This window comes from Aquarana catesbeiana, linkage group LG01, assembly GCF_042186555.1.
Source record: "Aquarana catesbeiana isolate 2022-GZ linkage group LG01, ASM4218655v1, whole genome shotgun sequence".
Taxonomy (NCBI): Eukaryota; Metazoa; Chordata; class Amphibia; order Anura; family Ranidae; genus Aquarana; species Aquarana catesbeiana.
The window spans coordinates 167,332,780-167,353,603 of NC_133324.1; the positions used below are offsets into that span (position 1 = coordinate 167,332,780).

A 20,824-nucleotide genomic window follows, 5' to 3' on the forward strand; every position below is an offset into this window, starting at 1 on the left:
AGTTGGCAGACTGGTTGGTGAGTTGAGCTATGGAATGTTCTGTTTTGTCTTTCATAGATGGGATCAGGCAGATGGATGGTGGGATCAGAGCCAGAGGGATGGTGGGATCAGAGTGATAGATGGGATCAGAGGCAGAGGGATAGATGGGATCAGAGATCAGAGGCAGAGGAGTCACAGTTGGCTGCCCACAGTTGAGATTCAGATGGCTGATCCTGAAGACCATCAAAGAGCCAGGCCAGGTGAGGACATTGCTGGATCCTGGGACAGGTAAGTGTCTATAAGTGTCTATTTTTTAAAAGTTAGCAGCTACAGTATTTGTAGCTGCTGACTTTTACATTTTTGTTTACAGGGCGAAGAACCCATTTAAAGTTGTATTAAACCCTCAGCATTTTTAGTTTAATAATATTAAACTTTTTATTAAAATCCTTACCCTAGCAGTTTACAACTTTCAATGTTGCTGGCCCCTGCGATTTTAGTGCTGCTTCTCTGAACTTCTGGTCTTCACTGGAAACAGTTAATACTGGACGGTGCAGTTCCAGTCAATCTGTTAGCTTGGAGAAGGGGAGGGGAGGAGGAGGGAAGAGCAGATGTGTGCCTTGCCATCTTAGGCCACAGGGTTATGTTATTCTATTGATGCACATAGTCCTATGAGGACTATGGCAATAGCATACTCAACTTTAAAGGTATATGGCTGCACTTTGCAGGCTTTGTTATTTAGTACATTTTGATACAAGTAACAAGTCACTTTAAAACCCTTTACAAAAGACCTAAAAGGACTGAGTTTTCTAGTATAAAAAACAAGTTCCACCAGACTGGATGTTACAAAAAAAGTCTAAAAATGTTCAGGCGAGCTGCATGAGTTAAAAGTGCAATGCTGCTACTGTTATTTCAGCCATAATAATACTTCTGATGAAGACAGGAAAGACATTTCATTTTAATGATTGCTTTTTCAAGTTGTGTATCACTATGTCAGAATTGTTTGCATACTGTATTTTTTTATAATAATTTATAGTGCTATCTAATTCCAAAACAGATCTACCCAGAAATATTTATCGTGGTTCAATGGCAAAGTTTGCCGCCCTGATATAAAGACAAGGGCCTACAGCAAATTATGACAAAAAAGAGCACACTAAATCATGTAAACACCAATTTCAATTCATTCTTGGTATATTTGCAAATATTGTAGAATCCATTCAAGTTTACCATTTTGTAGCTTTTGTTTTGCATTAATTATTTGTAAAAAATATAAAAAAAAAACCCACACCCCTATGGCCACCAGCCTGGTACCCTGAGCCCACAGGCTAGTGCCTTCATAGCCATGCAACTATTGATTGTGTTACAACCTGCTATATACCCGCTATATCACCAGGCTCTACGACACTGCCAGGCTATGCACCATCTTGAATGTAACAACATTATAGTATATGAAGGACCAGTCACAAAATTCTCATCAAATCTTTAACATGTTAATGTAATGTCATTTTCAGTTTTTTGAACTGTGTATCTTTCAATAAAATAACACCTGCCATGAAGGTCCTTGTTTCGTACTTCTTATTATGTTACTGTCTTTGTCTCCCAAATGCTTTCCTAGATTATCACCCAGTCACATGCACAAAAAAATGCAGATGGGTATGATACACTGTGCTTTAGTAAACCAAAAGTCATCCAGTTATATTTGCCCTATATGTAGAAGTTTTTTTTTAAAGATCTTTGAGGACAAGTACATGAGGACAAGAGTTCTAAACTTTGGTCATCAGTATGAAATATATGGGCTTTCCAAATTAAAATCACAGAAGCCAAAAGGAATCAGGCAATTTCGGTTTTAATTGTATACAGTGGAAGTTCTTTGCTCTGTAGTTGCTGCCAAATGACTCAGTGAAGTGTCATTTAGGTGTATGCTCATCCCTGTGGAGTGTGACATTTAATTAAAACTGTGCTTACTGTCATATAAGGTCAGTGCGTCTCGTTCTGCTTGACACCTTAGATGGGACAAGATAAACCTGACATGCTGTCCTACCTAAAACTGTAATGTGATGTTACAATCCGATGACACTATTTTGCCAGAAACTGAATTGTGTAATGTACTCTGATACTTATATTTGTCATACACGCTTCAATTTTATTACCCATGGCATTATTTAAATCTGCAATCAAGTAGTCATAGCTTCCCTTCCAATCAATTTAGACTTAAACTTAGACTAATGCCGCGTACACACGATCGGACTTTCTGGCAAACTTAGTCCGGCACACTTTCCGACGGACTTTGTCCGCCAGGTGCGCCGGACTTTAAAACGGACGGACTTGCCCACACACGACCGGACTTTCCGGCGGGCTATGTCCGCCTGTCTTTCCGACGGACTTTCGCCGGAGTTACGGTGGACTTTCAGAATGAACGGACTTGCCCACACACGGACAAGTCCGTTCATTTTGAACGTGACTCAGGTACGACGGGACTAGAAAAGGAAGTCAATCTTGCCGCTTTTATTGGTGAGATTGACACCTTGCGAGCCCCGTCGCGGGTCATACCAGGCCCTTAGGTCTGGTATGGGTTATAAAGGGAACCCCCTACGCTGAAAAAACGGCGTGGGGTCCCCCCTAAAATCCATACCAGACCCCGATCCAAGCACGCAGCCCGGCCGGTCAGGAAAGGGGGTGGAGGGGGTGGGGACGAGCAAGCGCCCCCCCTCCTGAACTGTACCAGGCCGCATGCCCTCAACATGGGGGTGGGTGCTTTTGGGGAGGGGGCGCCCTGCGGGGCCCCCCCACCCCAAAGCACCTTGTCCCCATGTTGATGAGGACAAGGGCGTCTTCCCAACAACCCTGGCCGCTGGTTGTCGGGGTCTGCGGGCGGGGGGCTTATCAGAATCCGGGAGCCCCCTATAATAAGAGGGCCCCCAGATCCCGGCCCCTCACCCTATGGGAATGAGTATGGGGTACATGGTACCCCTACCCATTCACCTAGGGAAAAAGCGTCAATAATAAAACACACTACACAGGATTTTAAAATAATTTATTAAACAGCTCCGGGGGGTCTTCCTCTGGCTTTGGGGGTCTTCTTCCGGCTTCGGGGGTCCCTCCGGTTCCTCTTCTCCTGGCGTCCGGTTGCTTCTTCTCCACTCTCTCCGGCCTCTTCTCCCGGTGTTCCAGTTCTTCGCCCGGCTCCTCCGCTGTCTTCAGGCCGCTCTTTTGCCAGCGGAGGTCCGGACTTCTGGGCTTCTGGGCTTCTTGTCTTCTTCCCTCTTCTCTTCTCCAGATGTTGACACGACGCTCTCTCCGGCTGGACTGCTCTCTGAGCGCTCCGTTGTGACTTATATAGGTGGAGACCCCGCCCCCTTATGATGTCACAGTCCCAGGGCATGCTGGGACTGTGACGTTTTGGGGGCATGGTCATTGGGTTATGTTGACCACGCCCCCTAAAACGTCACAGTCCCAGCATGCCCAGGGACTGTGACATCATAAGGGGGCGGGGTCTCCGCCTATATAAGTCACAACGGAGCGCTCAGAGAGCAGTCCAGTCGGAGAGAGCGTTGTGTCAACATCTGGAGAAGAGAAGAGGGAAGAAGACAAGAAGCCCAGAAGTCCGGACCTCCGCTGGCAAAAGAGCGGCCTAAAGACAGCGGAGGAAGAACTGGAACACCGGGAGAAGAGGCCGGAGAGAGCGGAGAAGAAGCAACCGGACGCTGAGATAAGAGGAACCGGAGGGACCCCCGAAGCCGGAAGAAGACCCCCGAAGCCAGAGAAAGACCCCCCCGGAGCTGTTTAATAAATTATTTAAAAAACCTGTGTAGTGTGTTTTATTATTGACGCTTTTTCCCTAGGTGAATGGGTAGGGGTACCATGTACCCCATACTCATTCACATAGGGTGGGGGGCCGGGATCTGGGGGCCCTCTTATTATAGGGGGCTCCCGGATTCCGATAAGCCCCCCGCCCGCAGACCATGACAAACAACGGTCAGGGTTGTCGGGAAGAGGCCCTTGTCCTCATCAACATGGGGACAAGGTGCTTTGGGGTGGGGGGGCCCCGCAGGGCACCCCCTCCCCCAAAGCACCAACCCCCATGTTGAGGGCATGCGGCCTGGTACAGTTCAGGAGGGGGGCGCTCGCTCGTCCCCACCCCCTTTCCTAACCGTCTGGGCTGCATGCTCGGATCGGGGTCTGGTATGGATTTTAGGGGGGGGCCCACGTGTTTTTTTCGGCGTAGGGGGTTCCCTTTATAATCCATACCAGACCTAAGGGCCTGGTATGCCCCGCGCTCGCTGCAATAGGAAAATTTGTTTTTCCTATTGCATCAAGCGCGAAATGCAATACCTTGCCCTTGCGTCGTATCCGTTGGACCAGCATACAGACGAGCGGGCTTTCCGTCGGACCAGCACACAGACGAGCGGACTTTCCGCCAGAAACTGAGTCCGACGGAAAGATTTAAAACATGTTTCAAATCTAGGTCCGGCGGGCTTTTGGGAAAAAGTCCGCCGGAAAAGTCCGCCGGAGCCTACACATGGTCGGATTGTCCGGCGGACTCTGGTCCGCCGGACCAAGTATGCCGGAAAGTCCGCTCGTGTGTACGTGGCACTAGACTTAAAATACTGTAGCTGCTGACTTTTAATATAAGGACACTTATGCCGCGTACACATGAGCGGACTTCTCGTCCGCCTGAACTCCGAAGGACTTTTCGACGGAGTTACGACAGAGTTCCAACGAAACGGACTTGCTACACACGATCACACCAAAGTCCAATCGTTTCAAACGTGATAACGTACGACCGAACTAGAATAAGGAAATTCATAGCCAGTAGCCAATAGCTGCCCTTGCGTCCTTTTTTGGCCATCGGACTAGCATACAGACGAACAGATTTTTCGACTCAAGTCCGTCGAAAAGATTTGAAACATGTTCTATTTCTAGGTCCGTCGGAATTTTCGACAGAAAAGGTCCGATGAAGCCCACACACGATCAGAATTTTCGACGGAATCATTCCGTCAGACCTTTTCTGCCAGACAGTCCGCTCGTGTGTACGCGGCATTACCTGTCCAGGGATCTAGCGATGTCCTCATCCAAGCTAATTCTTCAATCGGCTTCAGTGCAGGCACTGATATCTTAAAGTGATAGTAAAGTCTCGTTTTTTTTTTCTATTAAAATAACAAACATGTTATACTTACCTTCTCTGGCAAGTGGTTTTGCACAGAGCAGCCCAGATCCTTCTCTTCTCGGGTCCCTGGTTGGAGCTCTTGGCCCCTTCCTCCTGTTGAGTGGCCCCCACAGCAAGCAGCTTGCTATGGGGGCATCCGAGCTGAGCCACAGCTCTGTGTGTCCATTCAGACACGGAGCTGTGGCCCGGCCCTGCTCCCTTTCTCTCCTCATTGGCTCACCGAGTTTGATTGACAGCAGGGAGATTATGGTGCCGCTGCTGTGTCCCAGCCAATCAGGAGGGAGAGTCTCGGATGACCGAGGCATTCGTGGACATCGCTGGATAGAGATGGGTTCAGGTAAGTATTAGGGGAGCTGAGGGGGGCTGCTGCACACAGAAGACATTTTATCTTAATGCATATAATGCATTAAGATGAAAAACCTTCTGACTTTACAACTCCTTTAAGTAAGGGAAACTGGCAGTGAAGCCTTGCGAGCCATGCAGTGCTTTGTAAATGGTCCCTGTGATGTGTCTCAGAAGGCTGTGGGGGACAGGGGCGTAGATAAGGGGGGGGTCAGGGGTGTTCAATCCCCCCCCCAGAGCATGCTGGCTTAATGCACAGTGTCCCTGCTGTTTATCCTCAGCATCAGCACAGTAGAAGCAATTAGAGTTTCGGAGTGCAACAGCCAGCCCCCCTTTTATCGTGCCCCACCCCCTCAGTTTAATAAGGGGTCCCCCTGAAAAGCATGAAATTACTGCGAGGTCTCATTTGCCGGCAATTGACAGTGCAGGGTTGAGGGAACTCCTAGACTCCTCCTCAAGGTATCATGTGACACAGCTGCAAGGAGACTGGGGATGCAGAAGTTTTCCTAGTTTCTTTTGGTGGGGGGGTTAAGGAAAGGGGGGTGGGTTTGCTTTTGGAGAAGGGGGAGTTTCATGTAGAGAAGTTTACAGGGGGTGGTTAATGGCAGGGATTTGCTTCTGGGAGGGAGTTTGATTGGATGAAGGAAGATTTTCTTCATTATTAGGAATCTATGCTGGGGGAGAGGGTGTTGACTGTGGGAGAGATTTTTGCTTTAGGGGGGAGGGTCAGTTTAGAGACAGAGAGGTTTAATTTTTGGGGGGATATTTGAGGGAGGGAGATTTTACAGTGGGAATCTTTGCTTGAGGAGGGAGGGTTCTTAGGAGGGAGAGGGGGATTTTTTTACTTTAAAAGAGATGTTTTTTTTTAATTATACTTACCCAGGTGGATGGAGCATTGATCCAATGTTGCATCTGTCCCCAGCTGCTTCTAAGACAAACAACAGAGCAATCAAAGACCACTGATCACTCAGTTCTCAGCCTTCAGTGAGCAAAGAGTGGTAACTGTAGGTCCCTGGCTCTGCCTCCCCCTCCCCCAAGCTTACTGGAATGCCAGGCTGTGGAGGGGGCAGGAGTGGCTGGCTAGCTGCTGGTCCAGGCATCTGGGTGAATCCTGATTTTACAGTTAGGATCTTTCCACAGCCTGGACTTGCTGAGCGATGTCAGCTGACAGCGGGCTATAGCTGGTTGTTGGCTAAAAATGGGTCAAAAAAATGCAGAACAAACTGCACTCCGCTCCAGAAGAAGTACAACTAAGCAGGATGCCGTCCCTTCAGAGCGCATGCATCGGTGACCGGCTGCTTTCCATGTGAATATCTTCCAAACACCACAAGTTTAGGAGATATTCACTATACCTACAGATAAGCGTTATTATAGGCTTACTTGTAGGTACAAGTTCAAAAGCTGGGTTTACTACAGTTTAAGACTGAATAAAAGCCAACCATATTGACCAGGTGCAAAGGTCGTAGGCAGTGCACAATATTTTTTTTTTTCATCTCTTAAAACATTTTATACAATTTCTTAGGACACAGTTTTTAAGGTTTAAATAAATCACTGAATTTACTGGCCACCACAATATGTTGGCCCTTGCACCTGCTCAACTTGCACAGTAAGGTTAGCTAAAATCCAGTCTTGGGTCTCATTCATACATCTTACATGACCATGGTGTAGCAAGTATACAGCAAATAACTGCACCCAGGATCAGATGTTATAATATCTGCTCAACCTGTACACCTGAGTGATGGGCTGAAAAGAGCCAAGGCTGTCTGCTGCTGTAAACATGTATCCACCTGTATCTGCACATCCAGTGGTTACCTGCAGGTAGGGATACATTTTTGCCCTTGGATAAAATCTCTCTGCATCCAGGGTCAGAAATGTGTCCCTAACAGCAGGTCACCACTGTGAACCACGGTTTCTTAGTGTTTCGCTCAGGCTCAATTGATGTGGGGCATAATGTAGATGATACCGAATGTGCTGCAGGAGTGCCGGTGAGGGATGGAACTCATCCCAGCTCCTGTAGTCACTAAGGCTATGTTTCCACTATTGCGTCCCCAAAGTCGCGCGATTTACAATGCGACTTTGCTATGCCATGTGACCGGTTAAAACCATGTGAGAACAAGTCACACCGATGTCGGAACAAAGTAGTGCAAAAACCTTTTTTGGAGTCGATGCGACTTGAGTCGCACCAATTAAAACAGGGACCATTGAAATACATGGGTTTTGACTTGTCATGCGACTTCACATGTGTCAAGTTGCACAACAGCTCGCAGTAGTGGAAACAGAGCCTAAAGGGAAGAGAGAAAAAAAAATCCCTGGTGCCGCACATCTACGGAGTCCTATGGTAGTGTAGTAGTGATGGGAAAGACCTCAGCCCAGGTTCCCGCCAGGCCACACCCCAAAGTGTTTTGCTTTGTCCCCCCGAACTTAAACATGGGGACCACTGGATGTGCAGATACATGTTAACAGCAGTGGCACTTTTCAGCCCATCACTCAGGTGAACAGGCTGAGCAGCTGACAAAAATTGGAACATCTGGGATCCTGGCAGTAGGTATTCATGGTATATTTGCCATTCCATGGCCATTTAGAACATATGAATGAGATCTAAAGCCTGGTTCACACGGTAGGTTTTTTTTAGTTCAACCCAGTGGGCTGAACGAAAAAAAAAAAATAGGGAGCTTAGGAGGAGCTCGCTGTACTAATGAGTACACTACTGCACCACAACTGCATGCATTGCATTCTATTCAGTTGAATGGGGATAATTTTTGCTGCGCTGCATTGCAAAGCCTCATGGCCCCACTCTGCTGTCACATGTTTTTACCGTACCTCCCCCAACATAAAAGTGTAAATGATGCCTTTAAGTTTGAAAGACCAGAACCTCCCCCAAGAAAAAAAATTATCTACGGCCCTGGTGGGGGAAGAGCGGGGGGGAGAGAGGAAGAAGGGGGGCCGAACTTCCAGCTCAGAGGACTGCGGAGCATCTGACCAGAAGTGGGAGTGGGTACCTGTCAAAACCAAGCTGCCCCCCCAAAGTGTCAAAATGACAAATGTGGCAGTAGAAGGGGTGCAAACAGGCAGAACTTCCCCTTTTGGGTGAAGTTCCACTTTAATTTAGATTGGATTTGATCAATCTGAGTCGATTGGCAGAAAGTTTTTGAACATTTTGCATCAATGAACAGCAACTCTGTACATTAACAGAATTGTATATCGATCAGATTATGAGATTACATGGTGGAAACAAAGGTCTGATCGATAATTTACAATTGTAAGTTATGATCATATCTTAACCATTGACTGAAGTTTACTTTCCCATTTGTGTCATACTGATCGAATGGGTTGTTGACAATAGATTTATTATTCCTATTGGAAGAGATAGAATGTAAAAGAAATCGTGTATGTCCATCATTATTTCTTGGGGATAGGCAATAGAAATATTTTTCTGTTGCTCTGAGGCAAACAAGAAACTTGCTCATACATGTACCTACCCAAAACTAAAGCGTCGGCGTTTGGTACACCTTTAAATAATTGGGACAAGTCTGGTTTCAAGCTGAACCTTAGTACCTGGAGTACTACCATTTTTAAATTCATTATTCATTCTTTATTACATTCCATTTTTAAATTCTTTATTTTAAATATTTCTAAGGACATGGATAGGATCACAGAATGCATAGTTACAATAATTTACATAGTGTATGGTACAAAAATATAAAACAATCAGCCATTGCTCTTAGTAGGAGAACAAGAGATTTTATGAGTACCACCTTTTAATGCTGTTTTTAGTACTTTTAATACGAACCATGTTTTTGGAAAAGTAACCAAGCAGTGTGTATAGACGACCTCTTCTAATTGCTATACAGCCTATATTAGTGATTTCACAGAGTGATAAATTAAGAAAACTATGCATAACACACTGATCAAATAATGACCATAACTTATTTTTAAAGTCATGCCACTAATGCTCGGTAGGTTAAGATGTGTGAATATACTTGTAGTAATGCTATAAACTGTTGTGGATATACAGTATGTACATGCAGTAGTAATGGATGGCAATCTGGAAGAACAATCATGCAATGACACTAACAAGTGCAAGCATGCTTCATTAGGTTGCAACCAAGAACATCACAACATAGTACAACATAGCACTTTCCACAGCTGATGGAGACATCGGTCCCATTCTTACCGACTCAGATGATTTGAGCATAGATAAAGGCTGTGAAAAATGTTAACATGTTACTTAGGCTTGTTACAATGTTACTGAGTGTCAGATACAAATCTCACAACATGTTTCGTGTGCCATGATACAAGCAAGATGTGCTGTTTTCAATGATGCTTTGTTAGCAAGAATCAGTTTAGTGCCGGTTAAATGGAAAGGTCATTTTCTCCTCTAAGGTTTCCCAGGGCCTTGTCTTAGTGTTATAAATCAACAATGAACGTCGGGCTAGTTTAACACTTAATTCTATGAATCAGATATAACTGTCTGGCTAAAAAAGGACTGACTGTAAAGAAGAGAGCACATTTAGACCTACAGCACCTTGAAAAAGTATTAATACCCCTTGAAATTTTCCACATTTTGTCATGTTACAACCAAAAATGTAGATGTATTTTATTGGGATTTTATGTGATAGACCAACATAAAGTGGTGCATAATTAGGAAGTGAAAGGAAAATGACACATGGTCTCCAAATTTGTAATCAGCCCCCTTTACTCTGACATCACTAAGTAAAATCTAGTGGAATCAATTGCCTTCAGAAGTCACCTAATTAGTAAACCGAGTCCACCTGTGTGTCATTTAATCTCAGTATAAATGCAGCTGTTCCGTGAAGCCCTCAGAGGTTTGTTAGAGAACCTTAGTGAACAAACAGCATCAGGAAGCCAAGGAACACACCAGACAGGTCAGGGATAAAGATGTGGAGAAGTATAAAGCAGGGTTAGGTTATAAAAAAATATCCCAAGCTTTGAACATCTCACAGAGCACTGTTCAATCCATCATCATAAAATGGAAAGAGTATGGCACAACTGCAAAGACATGGCCATCCACCTAAACTGACAGGCCGTGCAAGGAAAGCATTAATCAGAGAAGCAGCCAAGAGGCCCATGGTAACTCTGGAGAAGCTGCAGAGATCCACAGCTCAGTTGGGAGAATCTGTCCACAGGACAACTATTAGTTGTGCAATCCACAAATCTGACCTTTATGGAAGAGTGGCAAGAAGAAAGCCATTGATGAAAGTAAGCCATTTGCAGTTTGTGAGAAGCCAGCAAGAAGAAAGCCATTGTTTAAAGTAAACCATAAGAAGTCCCATTTGCAGTTTGTGAGAAGCCATGTGGGGGACACAGCAAACATGTGGAAGAAGGTGCTCTGGTCAGATGAGACCAAAATTGAACTTTCTGGCCTAAAAGAAAAACTCTATGTGTGGAGGAAAACTAACACTGCACATCACCTTTAACACACCATCCCCACCTTGAAACATGGTGGTGGCAGCATTATGTTGTGGGGATGATTTTCTTCAGCAGGGACAGGGAAGCTGGTCAGAATTGATGGGAAGATGGATGGAGCCAAATGCATGGCAATCTTAGAAGAAAATGACCTTAAACATACAGACAGAGCTACAATGGAATGGTTTAGATTAAAGTATATTCAAGTCCAGACCTAAATACAACTAAGAATCTGTGGCAAGACTTGGAAATTGCTGTTCACAGACGCTCTCCATCCAATCGGACAGAGCTTGAGCTATTTTGCCTAAGAAGAATGGGCAAAAATGTCACTCTCTAAATCTGAAAAGCTAGTAGAGACATACCCAAAAAGACTTGCAGCTGTAATTGCAGTGAAAGGTGGTTCTACAAAGTATTGACTCGGGGAAGGGGGGGCTGAATACAAATGCACACCACACTTTTCACACACTATTTATTTGTAAAAAAAAAAATTTCCTCCACTTCACAATTATGTGCCACTTTGTGTTGGTCTACTCTATCACATAAAATCCCAATAAAATACATTTACATTTTTGACTGTAACATGACAAAATGTGGAAAATGTCAAGGGGTGTGAATACTTTTTCAAGGCACTGTATGTTAATAGAAGAGTTTACCAATGACTGACTACTATCCACACTTTGGGTTTATTCAGACAGGTGGATGACATTTTTTTTTTAAATAACAAACAGGTCTATACTTATCTGCTCTGTGCAGGAATTTCACAAAGTGGCCGCAAACCTCCTCTTCTCAGGTCCCCCCGCCGGCGCTCCTGGTCCCTCCTCTCTATCCAGTGCCCCTGCGGGAAACTGCTTTCTGTGGGTGCACTCGTGTGTGCTCGCTCCCGAGCCCTCGGCCCTGCCTCCAGCTCCCTTGTCACTGGAGTTGATTGACAGATGCCAATAGCTCCCGTTGCTATTAATCTGCCCAATGATGAGGGAGACAGCGGTGAATAAGGGGGGGGGGGGGGGGGCTGGGGGGATCCTGGAGCAGAGAATGTTTTTTAAACAACCTTGAGGCTTTAGAACCACTTTAAGTAGGCTCTTGCTAGCAGTAAGATCCTGCATATAAAATTGCCTGTAAGCTGTATACATGTAACGTTTGTGGAATACACATTTAGTGTACTTGGATACAATTGGCCGCCTCTGCTATTCAAGGCCAAAATGTAAATATCAACCCTGTGTAGGTGCCAACTCCCCTGATTACACATTATTGATATTTACATGTTGGCCCTGAATGATCATTCATGAAGTGGCAGCACATGTGCAGAATGCCCTGGGCCGGGTATGAATGACTGAAGGATGAGGCCATTCTGCGCATGCACCACTGCTGCATTAATGATTTTTTCAGGGCTAACGTGTAAACATTAATAGTGTGTAGATGGCATTAGTGGCACTGCTGGCTACACGTTGTTAAGGGTTGCAAGGGTTAATTGCTTGTTTGGTGAGCATAAGAAGAACATTTACATACCCAATTCTCCACTCCTGCCTACATCTAGACTTGTCCCTGCACTTTTTACCCCACTCCAGTGGTCTATTGTCCTGATGTCATCAAGACCAAAGCAGGGTCCATAGCCCTACATTATGCATGATGACGCTGGGACAGTCCACAACCAGAGCGTAAGGATCAGATAAGTAAAATGGCTTTTCGTTTCCCCTAGACAAAATGAGCTAATAACTCTTGCAGTGCAGGCACAGCCTCACTGGCGTTCAATGTTGCCAACCACTAGTATTTTTAGTGGCAGACAGTAAAAAACGGGCACTTTGCATCTGCCAGTGAATACCAGTGACAGGAAAATGTTGCCAGTAAAAAAATGGCTGTGACGCTCGGCTCAGAACTGCGCATGTGCAGTTTCGATCCAGAGTCCGCCAACACAATTCGAGTGCTTGCTACAGTGTAGTGGCGCTGGCGGGTCTGGCACAGGCGGTGCCTGAGCATGTCGTATGATGTCATGGTGAAAGGGAGAGGAGCGGTGTGGGTCTGCGGAATGAGAGCAAGGCAAGCCAGGAGCGGGACTGTCAGTGCTGTTTGGCATGGAGTAGTCACATGCCTGATGAAGGAGTCCTGCGAGGCTCTGAAACGTTGCACTTGTTCTTGTGATGTGATCTTTCTGCAATAAAAGCCTTTGGACGATATTTGAGGCTTCTTGGTGTGCGGGCGACTTTACACCATCACCAATGGCAAACTTAGATCTGATGGAGCTTTTTTTAAATGTAGATCTGTGATCTTGCTGGTATAGCAGAGATGTGGCTGGAATATTGCTAATACTCCACCACAGTAACAATTCGAAAAAATTAAAAGAACAGGACCGTAGCGTGATATAGTTTAATTAAAAAAAAATATTTTAAAAACATGAGCCAAATGGCTGCTTACATTGGTAGGTGCCTTTCCTTGGCACCTAAGGTATGAAGCATCTGTCACAAGGTAGATGGAAGGAATAGCCGCCCCGCTCGCGCTGTATTGATCGGCGTGCATTCCACTGCCGTGGTGAGAAAGAAACCGGAAGTGGCCGGAAGTAACGTGACCGGGAGGCGCATCCCGTTCACTGTTATTTCAGCACTGAATTATTAATTAATCATTAATTACTATTTAGTTAAGCACCATGCACTTTATTTGTATATGCACAAAATTTAATATTTAAATCTATTAAGTTCACAGTGCCCCCTATTATTATACACCCCAAATCAGGCAAGGCTAGCAATATTGCACTTTGAGGGGAGCAGCTCGTATATATTTATAATTTCTTAGAACTAGCTCACTTAGTTATTCCATAGCGCAAGGTTCTACTATTTTTCATTCTAATTTCTTGCCCTCCTGAGTCCTGTCCCCGGGGTACTTACTTACTACAGTGCCTTCCAAAAGTATTCACCCCCCTTGGCTTTTTACTTATTTTGTTACATTACAGCCTTTAGTTCAATGTCTTTTAAATCTGAATTATATGTAATGGATCAGAACACAATAGTCTAAGTCGGTGAAGTAAAATTAGAAAAATATATACATAAAACTATTTTTCAGAAATAAAAAACTGATAATTGGCATGTGCGTATGTATTCACCCCCTTTGTTATGAAGCCCATAAAAAGCTCTGGTGCAACCAATTACCTTCAGAGGTTACATAATTTGTGAAATGATGTCCACCTGTGTGCAATCTATACACGCCTTTTTGTAAGGCCCCAGAGGCTGCAACACCTAAGCAAGAGGCACCACTAACCAAACACTGCCATGAAGACCAAGGAACTCTCCATACAAGTAAGGGATTATGTTGTTGAGAAGTACAAGTCAGGGTTAGGTTATAAAAAAATATCCAAATCTTTGCTGATCCCTAGGAGCACCATCAAATCTATCATAACCAAATGGAAAGAACATGGCACAACAGCAAACCTGCCAAGAGACGGCCGCACACCAAAACTCATGGACCGGGCAAGGAGGGCATTAATCAGAGAGGCAGCACAGAGACCTAAGGTAACCCTGGAGGAGCTGCAGAGTTCCACAGCAGAGACTGGAGTATCTGTACATAGGACGACAATAAGCGTAAGCTCCATAGAGTTGGGCTTTATGGCAGAGTGGCCAAAAGAAAGCCATTACTTTCAGCAAAAAACAAAATGGCACGTTTTGAGTTTGCGAAAAGGCATGTGGGAGACTCCCAAAATGTATAGAGGAAGGTGCTCTGGTCTGATGAGACTGAAATTGAACTTTTTGGCCATCAAAGAAAACGCTATGTCTGGCGCAAACCCAACACATCACATCACCCAAAGAACACCATCCCCACAGTGAAACATGGTGGTGGCAGCATCATGCTGTGGGGATGTTTTTCAGCAGTTGGGACTGGAAAACTGGTCAGGGTTGAGGGAAAGATGAGAGACAAGGAGAGAGGCGCCTCTGAGAGTAGACATTTAAAAGCTTTTAATGATACATTTGGTAATAACTCACATTTGAGTAGTAAGTATAGGCATGTGGGTCCCAACAAGGGTGAGTCTTAGTGATGATGATCTTGCTTCCCCGGTCCTTCACGCTCGGGCGCTGTCTGCATGGAAATCCACCGCTGGCCAGCTGGCCATGCTTCACAAATTTGCATGTCTTACAGAGAGCCTTACGGCACTGGTACATTCCTACAAGTGGTATAAGGACTGGCTTAGGAGGGGGGACAGTACTGGGTCTGAGTTTACTAGGGGCAATTCTGTTTTTAAGATTTGGCGCTCTACAATAGGTTACCTTAGGATGTTTAGGAATGATGGTACTGAGTTGCAGATCCTGTTGTAAAATGTTCCAATGATTGGCCAGTATTTTCTCCATCTTTTTGAATTGGAAATGGAAAGTGGTGGTAAATCGAACCGAATGATATTCTGGTTCACAAATTATTTTAGGGGGTTTCCCTTTGAGGTAGTGTTCAAATACTTGATCTACTAAAGTCTCGGGATATAACTGAACTTCTTTTTTTAGGAGAGTACTTTGGTCGATATAGTCATTGTCTTTAGTACAATTCTTTCGCAAACGGCAGAATTGTCCTTTAGGAATATTTTCAATCCATTTGGGGTAATGGCAACTTTTGTGGCGTAAATATGAATTACCAGCACGATTCACGATTATATGCATATGTGTTTGCTGTATTTTTATTCCATTTTATCGAATATTAATATTGCTTTTTTTTCACAATATTTTTATATATTTTTTAAAATATTTGTAAAGCAATTCTAATAGGGCCGCATAGATATTTACTTTTTCCAATTATTTTTAATTATATTTTTTTGTTACTTGCATCTTACTTTAATAGCAGCCTACTTGATATCGTTCTATTGACCTGGTAGATTTCAGGCTTACTATTATCTGTTATTTATGAATTGAACTTGTATGTGTGCTAATTGTAATTGTCTTGACTGCATTTCCGCATTTATTTATGTTATTAGTGCCGCCCACATTCCCGAGTATTATTCCCCTCCCCTTTCCTGTATATTTCCTTTAAAAAGGCCCCATATGGTTCCTCCTATGAAGTCTGCTTTGAAAAAGGAGCGCGGCTTGCCGTATTATCGCAGCGCGCATGCTCAAGAAACGCTTTGCATAACATTTGATGGCATCCCCTGTTACCATCCTTCCCATTGCGCCTCACGCCTCGCTCTGAGTCTGTCCACTACAGCCAGCCAGCGGTGGATTTCCATGCAGACAGCACCCGAACGTGAAGGACCAGGGAAGCAGGATAGTCATCACTAAGACTCACCCTTGTTGGGACTCACATGCCTATACTTACTACTCAAATGTGAGTTATTATGAACCAAATGTATCATTAAACGCTTTTAAACGTCTACACTCAGAGGCGCCTCTCTCCTTGTCTCTTGTAGTACCTTTGGAACTTGGTTTCTGTTCCCATATATTGGCAGCCTTGAGAGGTCTGGACTTTTTATTCCCCATCTGTCATTAACCACCTACATGGACTAATAAAGACTGTGTATTTCATGACAGCCTGTATTGCTATTGGGATCCTAATGGTTCAATTTTTTTTTTTTGCGCCTTTACTTGTGTCTTAAGGGAAAGATTGATGGTGCTAAATACAGGGATATTCTTGAGCAAAACCTGTACCACTCTGTGTGTGATTTGAGGCTAGGACAGAGGTTCACCTTCCAGCAGGACAATGACCCCAAACACACTGCTAAAGCAACACTTGAGTGGTTTAAGGGGAAACATATAAATGTGTTGGAATGGCCTAGTCAAAGCCCAGACTTCAATCCAATAGAAAATCTGTGGTCAGTCTTAAAGATTGCTGTTCACAAGTGCAAACCATCCAACTTGAAGGAGCTGGAGCAGTTTTGCAAGGAGGAATGAGCAAAAATCCCAGTGGTAAGATGTGGCAAGCTCATAGAGACTTATCCAATGTGACTTGGAGCTGTGATAGCCACAAAAGGTGGCTCTACAAAGTATTGACTTGGGGGGAGTTAGTAGTTATGCACATTGACCTTTTCTGTTATTTTGTCCTATTTGTTGTTTGCTTCACAATAAAAAAAAAAAACATCTTCAAAGTTGTGGGCATGTTCTGTTTCATGACTAAGGCTATTTTTGAAATTTGGTGTTTACAAGTTAAAATCCATATTTTTTGCTAGAAAATTACTTAGAGTTCCCAAACATTATATATATTTTTTTAGCAGAGAATCTAGAGAATAAAATGGCGATTGTTGCAATATTTTTTATCACACAGTATTTGTGCAGCGGTGTTTTAAACGCAAATTTTTGGAAAAGTGACACTTTCATGAATTTTAAAAAATTCAAACAGTAAAGTTACCCCAATTTTTTTGTATAATGTGAAAGATGATGTTAAGCCGAGTAAATAGATACCAAACATGTCACCCTTTATAATTGCACGCACTCGTGGAATGGCGACTATGAATTTCCATAGGCGACGCTTTAAAAAAATTTTTACGGTTACCAGGTTTGAACTACAGAGGAGGTCTAGGGCTAGAATTATTGCTCTCGCTCTGACGATCATGGCGATACATCACATGTGTGGTTTGAACACCGTTTACATATGCGGGCGCGACTTCCGTATGCGTTTTCTTCGCTGCGCGAGCTTGCGAGGACAGGGGCACTTTAAAAAAAACATTTTTTTATTTATTTATTTATTTTATTTATTTTTTTACTTTAAAATTGTGTTTAAAAAATTTTTTTTTTTTTTTTTACTTTTATTGCTGTCACAAGGAATGTAAACATCCCTTGTGACAGTAATATGTGGTGACAGGTACTCTTTATGGAGGGATGGGGGGTGTAAAAGACCCCCGATCCTTCCTCTGCACTTCAAAGTATTCAGATCGCCGAAAACGGCGATTCTGAATACTGTGTACTTTTTTAAACTCGGCGCCATTGGCAGCCGAGTAAACGGGAAGTGACGTCATGACGTCGCTTCCGCGTTTACAACAAGAAGGCTGGAACGAAGCCGCTCACAGCTTCGTTCCAGCCCGCCCCCAGCCGCCGAAGATTCCCGATTGGACACCGGGCCTCCCGATCGCACGGGAGGCCCGGTAACAGCGGCGGGAGGCGGCGGGAGGGGGGGGTGTCCCCTCCCGCTCCTCCGGTATAACAACCGAGCAGCTTTTAGCCGCATCGGTTGTTATACACGGGTAGCCGATCGCCCGCTGGAAACAACGGTACCAGGATGATGCCTGCAGCTGCGGGCATCATCCCGTTATAACCCCGGAAAGCCGAGTACACATATGTGCGTACGGTCGGCGGGAAGGGGTTAAATGATGCAAATCCTCAAACAATCCATGTTAATTCCAGGTTGAGAGGCAATAAAACACGAAAAATGCCAAGGGGGTGAATACTTTTGCAAGGCACTGTATATGGAAAATAAAATAAGAAATATGTTTTTTGCCTTAAATCTAACTTAAATCACATTGCTATTTGCATAATTTACTTGTTTGTAGCCTTAATACTGAAATGTGCACTTAAAGCTAATTTTCTAACTTTGGGAAATGCCAGTAAAAACTTGGCTATTCCAGTAAATTTCAATCTGATGGGTTGGCAACACTGCTGGCGTTGGACATTTACGGTGTATGCACATTTTTTTCTATATACAGTAAAGCCTTGGATTGCGAGTAACACGGTGTATGAGCGTTTCGTAATACAAACTTTTTCTTTTTTAAAATACTGACTCGATTTGCAAGCGTTGTCTCGCAAGAGGAGCAGGATTCAAGCCTCTGGGGTGTGCAGTATCGCATGTGGCCAGAGGTGCGGGGGCGCCGTTAACGATCGGAGACACTCGGAGCCTCTGGGAGACATACGGAAACACTCAGTTCCTGAGTGTCTCTGAGTGTCTCTGAGCGCCTCAGAGTGTCTCCAAGCATCTCCGAGTGTTTTTGAGTGTCTCCAGTGCCCCCCCCCCCCACCTGCAGTACCACATGCAGTACTGCATACACTAGTAGTGACACTGGAACGAATTATCTGATTTTCCATTGATTTCTATGGGGAAACTCGCTTTGATATATGAGTGCTTTGGATTACAAGCATGCGTCTGGAACAGATTATGCTCATAATCCAAGGTACTACTATATATATATATATATATATATATATATATATATATATATATATAGGCACAAACAAGCACAAATTATGGCCCTGGATGCTTGGAGTAATGCAATGTTTAGGTAAGTGTCCCGCAGGCATGAGGTCAATGGAATCCATAGTAGGAGAGGTTAAAAAAAGACACAAGTATATCAAGTCCAACCTATGTAAATGCAGTTGTGTCATTTTATTTTACACTGCTGAACACAGCACAACATTACACTACAGGGTGCAGCTGTGTGAATTGGCACCATAGGTTTCAATACTAAATTGCTACATTTGTAAATTTCAAAAGCCAATATAAAGGAATAGTAGTGGTAAAAAAAAGCACTTGTGGGTTTAACTAATCTTTTTTTTTTTTTGTATAATTTTCTTTTAACCACTTGCCTACTGGGCACTTTTACCCCCTTCCTGCCCAGGCCATTTTTCAGCTTTCATCGCTGTTGCATTTTAAATGACAATTGCGTGGTCATGCAACATTGTACCCATATGAATTTTTTTGTAATTTTTTTCTTCACATAAATAGAGCTTTCTTTTGGTGGTATTTAATCACCACTGGGTTTTTTATTTTTTGCTAAATAAATTAAAAAAGACCGAAAATTTTGGGGGGAAAAAAACTGTTTTTCATGGTTTGTTATAAAATTTTGCAAACAGGTAATTTTTCTGATGAGGCTGCACCGATGGGCACTGATGTGGCAGCACCGATGGGCACTGATTGGCAGCACCGATGGGCACTTATTGGCAGCACCGATGGGCACTGATTGGCAGCACCGATGGGCACTGATTGGCAGCACCGATGGGCACTGTTGGGACTACACTGATAATAAGGACACTAATATTCAGCGCCCTGATTATCAGTGTAGATGTCCCTTTCACACAAGCTGGTTATCGGATCTCTTCTCCTCTCCTCATGCTGTCAGTGTGAGGAAAGTAATGCTGATAACTGGCTTGTGTTTACATCATGATCAGCCATGATTGGACACAGCTAATCACGTGCTAAAGAGCCGCTGATTGACTCTCTACCCCGATCTGTGATGAGCTGAGTCCAGAGGACACAGCTGAACACCGAGCATGTCTCCTATTCGCCGACTGCACTATAGCCGAATGACGACTACAAGTGGTTGGCAAGTGTTTAAGGGGGTGTGTCCTATGCCTACATACTTTTGCTAATAGGTGTCCCTTGTTCCCATCTCAAAAAGTTGAGAGGTATGTGCACGAAAACCATACCCTGTATGCATCTGTAAGCAGTGTTTTAACGTTGGCGTGACTGAGCCCTTACCCATACATATCTTCAGCAAAAGTTGCATGTAAGCAAAATGTTGTTTTCATTACTAATTACACATTTGAACTACTCACCGACTCCATGCTGACACTGTCTTTCTGAGACAAGAAAACTGATAAATATATTGTTCCCAGTACATGATCAGGGTGCTGTGGATCTTTCAGGTTTAATGCCACTTCTTTTGCACTAGAAAAGTAAAACAAATGAATTAAAGATGTGACAGCTGTCACTAATAAATATGTAATTATTATTATTATTGTGGAATAATGATTGAATTTTTTTTAAGAAATAGTCTTGCTCGCAAATTCAACATGCCATGTTATTATGACTTGTCCCACGCTCAGGAATATGCTGTTTTGATATAAACATATTATTCTGATTTTCAACATGGAATGTCAGTGCTCTGCAACAGCAAAATAAACTAATGTTATTTGTCTTGACACATATCATCCTGTATCTCATAATTGATAGGAGTACTATGCTGTTAGCAAGCACATACAAATTTATATTTAGACTGAGCTATGTAACCAAGTATATTCATTGGTTTTG

General features: G+C 43.8%; 1 protein-coding gene across 5 annotated transcripts in view; it reads right to left on the bottom strand.

Moving 5' to 3' along the window:
• The window catches only part of MCTP1 (multiple C2 and transmembrane domain containing 1), a 1,184,139-nt gene that overhangs the window by 720,109 nt on the left and 443,206 nt on the right, over positions 1–20,824 (bottom strand). For 4 of the 5 annotated variants that reach the window (XM_073624521.1, XM_073624523.1, XM_073624524.1 and 1 more), the window contains exons 5-6: positions 20,350–20,461; positions 9,660–9,689 (exon numbers count right to left, since the gene is read on the bottom strand). In XM_073624521.1, coding sequence (XP_073480622.1) covers positions 9,660–9,689; positions 20,350–20,461 — 142 coding nt within the window. The remainder of the gene's footprint in view (positions 1–9,659; positions 9,690–20,349; positions 20,462–20,824) is intronic. The other variant, XM_073624522.1, reaches the window with a different exon arrangement.